The sequence below is a fragment of the Puntigrus tetrazona genome, chromosome 14 (assembly GCF_018831695.1).
Source record: "Puntigrus tetrazona isolate hp1 chromosome 14, ASM1883169v1, whole genome shotgun sequence".
Lineage (NCBI taxonomy): Eukaryota > Metazoa > Chordata > Actinopteri > Cypriniformes > Cyprinidae > Puntigrus > Puntigrus tetrazona.
The window spans coordinates 6,856,833-6,864,332 of record NC_056712.1 but is presented as its reverse complement, the minus strand read 5'-3'; the positions used below and the strand labels follow the sequence as shown (position 1 = coordinate 6,864,332).

The following is a 7,500-nucleotide window of genomic DNA, read 5'->3' as shown; positions in this document are numbered from 1 at the left end:
AGTGATTCTTCAAAAATCATTCTAATACGCCGATTATTGATCATTTTTATTATTTTTTCACTTTGAATAATGGACAATTCAAAAGAACGGTATTTATTTGAATCATAAATTTAACCACGGACCACAAAACCAGTCATAAGGGGACATTTTTTTTTAAAACTTAGATTTATACATCATCTGAAAGCTGAATAAATAATCTTTCTATTAATGTATGGCTAGGATATAACTATTTGAAGATGTGGAATCATATTGTTGCTTTAAAAACGGTCTTGGCCCTGTTGGGAAAAATCTTTGTTGTTTCCCTCCCAGGTTCAGGTCTGTCAATGATGAGACTTACTGTTAAATTTACTATCTTAATTAGTTTAATAAAGTCAGAATAATTGAGACTGAGCTCAGGATACAGAACAACAGCATCAAGGCATGCAGGGCAGTCCTGTATGCTCACACTACATTTCACACAATATTTATATTCTTGTGCTTGGGTCTTCCTCCCATTCAGGGTGTCCTTCACAGAACCAGGTGCAGTTGTTTCTTCTCGACCAGTAGATGAGCTCAGTAGTCTCCATATCTTGTTTCTGTAGATAAGACATTTTGTACAGCACATACACACATAATATCAAAATGGAAAAACACATAATATCAAATGGAAAAACACAGAGCCTTTATGAGGCCTGGGCACAGTGCTTCTATTGAGTAAAACCTGTAAAACATAAATCCTTTAAAACATAAATCCCACAGCCCCTCCAGACCTTTCCATGGGTCTAAGTGGGTGTTTACTTTATTCAGTTCGGAAGACATGAAATGAAGCGTGCTTATCCATAATAAAACATCCCTCAAAGGGTTAATAAAGGTGTCCTGTGGCGAATCCATGCATTTTTGTAAGATACATGTCAGTATTTTTCTCTCACTTCTGCTCACTGCGGTGACCGGATGACGTAAGGCGTATGCGTCGTGGCTTACATCGAAATCCTCAGACACTTTTCTTTACAAATCCTTGTTTTGTGCTTCAGATTCCTGACTGGCGTTTAGTTTTGTTCTTTCTTCGTGCTAGTCACTTAATCATGCAACACGTCTTGCGTCATCCACCGGAACTGGAGTGAGAAAAGTCTTTACTGTCACATTTGAGCAGCTTTAATGCGTCCTTCCTGAATAAACATTTATTTATTTTCTTTTCAAAACAAACATCTGAACGGTAATGTACATAACACACACACACACACTAAGTCCGCAGCGGCTACAGATTTAAACATCAGCAAGCCTTCTGGTTGCTTTGGTCTGCAAAAAGCTACGAGTCGCTTGCATCCTTCATTAAAGTGTGGTGTTTGATGTCTGTAGGCACTACAGGAGAGTTTTACTGCAGGCTCTAGATAAAGATCTGAGAGAAGAGATGAAGTACATCACAGCCATTATAGAGGACCAGCCCAAGAACTACCAAGTCTGGTAAGTCCACCTCAAACTACTGGAACGAATTAGAAGTTTGAGTAAAAGGTGAATGAACTAATAATTCAGTTAAGTTTAGATTTTCTCGTATTTTATTAGCACTCTAAGTCAAACAAAAGATGATCTGATTGTAAATATTAGCACTGCACAAGGATTAATCGTGAATTATTTTTATCCAAAATTAAGTTTTTGTTTGTGTGTGTACTGTACATATTTATTAAGTGTATATACATGCTCACACTTACAGTATATATTTTGAAAATATTCTAAATTTTTTAGATGTATATGTATATTCATATAATTTGTTATATATAAATGTATTTAAAATATAAATGTAGCATTTTTTTTTTAAAATATACATGCATATTTGTGTGTATGTGTGTATATGTATATATGTATATGTATATATATGTAATGTGCACACACACACAATAAATATACACTGTATGCACACATGTATTACGTAAACTACTACATTTATTAATTAGTTCGACAGCACTAGTAAATGTATCAGTCTTTCTGCTTTAAAATTCATTGTTACTTGTTGTTTGTTTGTAATTCTTTGGGAAATGCACTTGTTTCAAAGCAGGTTTGTTTTAATTAACAAATTAAATCAGAATCAGAAATGGCTTTTTATGCCAAACACACAAGGAGTAAAAATTCTAATTAATAAAGTCTAATTGTTACTAAAACAACCGTTTCAAAGCCATTTTAAGAGTACACCAGTAAGTCAAGCCCTGTTTTTTTGTTATTTTTATTATTTGTTAACAGATTGTTTAATTATACAGGCATCACAGGCGGATGGTGGTGGAGTGGTTGAACGACCCGTCCGAAGAGCTGCAGTTTATAGCAGAAATTCTTAGTCAAGATGCCAAGAACTACCACGCGTGGCAGCACAGACAGTGGGTCATCCAGGTACAGGTCCAGGTCCAGTGTGGTGCGTAAACGTTTGCTGATCTGCACGCGTGTTCATGACCCGACTCTGTGTGTGTCACAGGAGTATAAGCTGTGGGATGGGGAGCTGGAGTATGTGGAGGAACTGTTAGAGGAGGACGTGAGGAATAACTCCGCCTGGAATCAGAGACACTTTGTTATTAGCCACTCCAGCGGATACTCCGACCCTGCCATCCTCGACAGAGAAGTGCAGTGAGTCTCATTCATTACCCAATCGGAGCTTTTTTGCTCAAAGATAAATCGTGTAACTCCATGTGAACTGTGAAGATTTAAAAAGACCTTGAATAAATATTTCCTTTTACTTTTATGTCACATTTTTCAGGCTTTTGAAGTCGTGCTTTATGTATTTAACATAGATTATTCAAAAAATACATCCAAAAACATTTTAATCCTTTTTAATCACAGCCAAATTTTAAGAAAAAAAGTAATAATTGAGAATTAATAACAACATTTTTAAATGCTATTTTTTTTAATACATAATTCCAGCTTTACATCTCATAATTCTTACTTTTTTTTCCACTGGATATACACTTTATAGAATTAATTTAAAATGTTAATTGCAATTTTTTTATCTTCCAATTCAGACTTTTGCAGTTTTATATTGCACTGAATTAATTGAATTGCTGATTAATTGAAAGGAAAAAGTCTTTTTGCAAAAAAAAAAAAAAAAATCTAAATTACAAGTAAAAAAGCCAGAATTGCAAGTGAAAATAAGTGAAGAGATAAGAAGTGCAAAACATTTATGGATTTAAGTGAACTGGCTGTGCAATAGTTCTATAATGGTTCTATAACATTAACAAAAATGTATTACAAAGAAAATAAAAGCTGCTTATCTGAAGAGCATGCTAGTGTAGTTGCTCGTTGTGTGCAACATGGGAACGTTTATCTGGTTCCACCTTCTTTTAAAGAAACAGTTTGTGTATAATTTGCACATTAAAACCATTCAGTGCAGCTCTTTCTCTCTTTAGGTACACCCTGAAACAAATAAAGAAAGCTCCTCACAACGAGAGTGCTTGGAACTATTTAAAAGGGTAAGTGTTGCGATTTCCAAACTGATAGAAACAGCCCGTGAAGTCATTCAAGTCAACCAGCAGATGGCAGATTCTCTCCATTAACGGACATAGATGCGTTGCATAAAAACAGTTTATGAATGTTTGACTATATATATTTGTAAAAACATGGATTAGTAAGTGTTTGCCAAGGCAAGCATCACCATTGTTGTTGCTCATACGTGGAAATAAATATATGTATAATATTTGCATAAATCGAAACATTGCGCATATATTGTGATTTGTCTCAAGCATCCGTTTTGTGGCTCAGGATCCTACAGGATGGTGGCCTTTCCTCATATCCTGGCCTGCTGAATCAGGTGTCAGAGCTTCAGGACACGTATAGTTCTCCATATCTCACTGCTTTCCTGGTCGACCTCTACGAAGATGCTCTGGAGACCAACAACTCCAGCTATGACCAGCAAGATACACTCAACAAGGCTTTGGAGGTGAGCTGTGATTTTGTATGTAGAGAAAACGGTAGCCATGTTTACATAAAGATCTCTATATATGTATATGTGTGTATATATATATATATATATATATATATATATATATATATATATATATATATATATATATATATATATATATATATATATATATATATTAGGCTGGGCGGTATGACGGTATATATCGTTACATGAATGAAATGTGTACCGTAAAAGATTTTTTTATTTCGTGTATACCATGAAATGTAAATAAGTGGGCGTGGCCAACATACAGCGCCAGCACGCTGTGAGGCTGAGACCGGTCAAACCGCTGAATGCAAGATTGAAGGATACGCTGGGAGGTTGTGAAACATGGAAAAGGAGAAACGAACAGAGAACTCGTCATTAAAAGAGGTGCAACGTCTGTTGTGTGGACTTGGTTCGGGTTTGCAAAATCTGATAACGAGCAGAAAAAGCGTGATTTGCTAACTGTGTCATGCTAATGTACTCCTAGCAGCGTAGCACAAGCAATCTGTTTTACCACCTTAAAAAAACACCCACCACAAAGCTAAAAGATGCAAGCAAGCGGCCCGTAAGCCAAAAAGAAAAATTTACCTCAGGTTTAAACCACTTTGTCTTTTACCAAAGCCGTGCCGTATGGAAAAAGCTCAAAACGATGGAAAGAAATAACCCATGCAATTACGATGCTTATTTGCAAAGACATGTCCACCAGTTTACACTGTGAAAAGAAGGGTTTTGAGACCTAATCAAAACCCTTGATCCGCGCTTATGTAATGCCGAGCCGCAAGCACTTTAGCAAAGTTGCGTTGCCAACAACGTACAGAGAATGCCGACTGAGAATTGAACAGGAGCTCAGTAATGTTGAATACTTTTACAATTTTTTTTTTACTTCATATTTTCAACAAGAAGTGATCACTTTCAATTTTTTCATAAAAGAATTGTAATTGTTTATATTTTGTATTTTTGAAGGAAAAAACTGTTTGATATTTCCTTAAAGTGTTTACATATATTTTCATATTTAAGTTTTCTTTTCCTGTTATTTACTTGAGATATATTTTATATCTGTGAGATGTTACTTTAGAAAAATTTGTCCACATCATATTTTGTTTACTATATTTATAAGGTTAAAAATAAAATACAAAATAATCAAATAAGATCAAGTCCTTTTCTTTTCTTAAATATTCAAACTTATTTATTATATAAGGCCCTTTTGTACATTTTTTGGAATAACTACCCATTTAAAAAACTATATCGTGAAAGATATCGTTATCGTGAAATAAAATTTCTCATACCGTGAAATAAAATTTTGTCATATACCAGCCTAATATATATATATATATATATATATATATATATATATATATATATATATATATATATATATATATATATATATATATATATATATATATAGTTCAGCTAAAAAGGCAAATTTGCTGAAAGTTTATTCACTCTCAGGCCATCCAATATTTAGTTGTTTGTTTCTTCATCAGACTAGGTTTGAAGAAATGTAGCGTTACATCACTTGCTCATTAATGGATCCTCTGTAGTGAATGGGTGCCGTTGGAATGAGAGTCTAAACCAGGGGTGTCCAAACTTGGTCCTGGAGGGCCGGAGCCCTGCAGAGTTTAGATTCAACCCTGCTAAAACACATATACTCTGTATGTCTGAAGTACTTGATTAGCTGGATCAGGTGTGTTTAATTAGAGTTGGCGCTAATCTCTGCAGGACACCAGGCCTCCAGGACCGAGTTTGGACACCCCTGGTCTAAACAGTTGATAAAAACATCACGGTAATGCTCAAGTAATTCACACCGCTCCAGTCCATAAATAAATGTCTTGTGATGCAAAAAGCATTTGTAAGAAACAAGTCAAGATTTTTAACCTAAACCTTTGCATTGGACTTGCAGTTATGGTTTAAGGCAGGGTGTCAAACTCAATTCCTGGAGGGCCGGAGCCCTGCAGAGTTTAGATTCAACCCTGCTAAATCACATATACTATGTATGTCTGAAGTACTTGATTAGCTGGATCAGGTGTGTTTAATTAGGGTTGCATCTAAACTCTGCAGGGCTCCGGCCCTCCAGGAATTGAGTTTGACACCCCTGGTTTAAGGCATCGATTGATTGATGGACTGGAGTGGCGTAGAATACTTGTAGTCTATTGTGATGTTTTTATCAGCTGTTTAGGTTCTGATGGCACCCATTCACTGCAGAGGATCTATTGGTTAGTAAGTAATGCTGAATTTCTCCAAAACTGATGAAGAAACAAGGTCATCTATATTTGGCTTGAGGGCGAGTAAATGTTCAGCAAACAATTTGTGTATTAACTTGTGTATTAATTTTCCCCCAAAAAGATACAAGTAAACTATGCACACTTGTTCTATGCTACCCGCCTGCATACAGTCGCATGGCATTTGTGTAAATGCATTTATGTCAAAGCATACATCAGATACTGATATTAATGTGCATGTAAACAAAGTCGCTGTGAAGTTTTAGTTTTGTGTGAATAACCCCTTATAAATGGCTGCCTTTGAGGTAAATAACAATATTCACAGCGACTTCAAATAATTAATTAATCACCAAAGCATATTAATGAAGCAGAACTGCTGTTGTAAAACTTTACAAAACTTACATAATGTGCCCGTGTGCAACGTTACTGTAAGAAGTGAACGCGGATAACACCGTCAAACGCTGGGAGTCTAAATCATAAATATTTCATTAGCCCGTATCACATGTAAAGTGTTCTAATAAAGAATTTTAGTTTTAATTCTTTGGTGTAATGATTATGTTTCATCTCTTTTAGCATGTAGGTTCGCTCACAGATATCTATATTTCATAGAATCTGTTGAATATTTCACGGTTTGGCGGTTTGTACAAAAATAGACATCATCCGCATCCAGTGATTAAGGTAATTAGAGATTTTGGAATCTGTCTTTAGCTGAAAGCGCTTGTCTTTAAATATTAACTCAACACAGCTTTAATAGATGTTGATTAATAATTTATCTGTGGTTCCGTACCAATAAACAAAACGAATATAAAACAAAACATGGCCGCCTCTGCACGTCAAAGAGCTCGTCTCCACCATAAAGGAAGGAAAATCGGGACAGAGAAAGTATTATTCGCCTCTTGAGTATTTCTCTGTGACAGGCCTTGTTTTCCTCCAGAAACGTGCGGATGTTGCGTGTGCGTTGAGGTTAATGAGATTTCGTCGCTGTGGGTTCCTCATCCCGTTCTGCGATGATGATGGAGTTGAAAATTACTTTGTTTTCAAATTGAGGCCACGTGCATTTGTATGTGTTAAAAAACCGCTTCAACCTTTCAGCCGCAGTCAGACTCACACGCACATGAAATGAAGAATACGGAAGCTGTCAGAGGAAAAAAAGTATCTTTGGATATGAAACAAACGGCAAGACGAAAAATAAGAACTTTGTCGGAATAAGGGGGTTGGGGTTCAGCGAGTCACACAGTTCTAAGGACGCTCTCGTACCTGGCTCGTTTGGTTTATAACCTGCTGCAGTTATCTCTTAGTTTGGTTCGTTTTCAAACTGTATCTTAATTCATAATGGGAAATACCATGTCTGATTATGTGGGTGTTCTCCAAAACAGG

At 35.8% G+C, this 7,500-nt stretch overlaps 1 protein-coding gene across 1 annotated transcript in view; it reads left to right on the top strand.

The window, feature by feature from the left end:
* Window positions 1-7,500, top strand: part of fnta (farnesyltransferase, CAAX box, alpha) — an 11,229-nt gene that overhangs the window by 1,768 nt on the left and 1,961 nt on the right. The window contains exons 4-8 of the mRNA XM_043256421.1: window positions 1,336-1,440; window positions 2,229-2,355; window positions 2,438-2,586; window positions 3,363-3,425; window positions 3,715-3,892. Coding sequence (XP_043112356.1) covers window positions 1,336-1,440; window positions 2,229-2,355; window positions 2,438-2,586; window positions 3,363-3,425; window positions 3,715-3,892 — 622 coding nt within the window. The remainder of the gene's footprint in view (window positions 1-1,335; window positions 1,441-2,228; window positions 2,356-2,437; window positions 2,587-3,362; window positions 3,426-3,714; window positions 3,893-7,500) is intronic.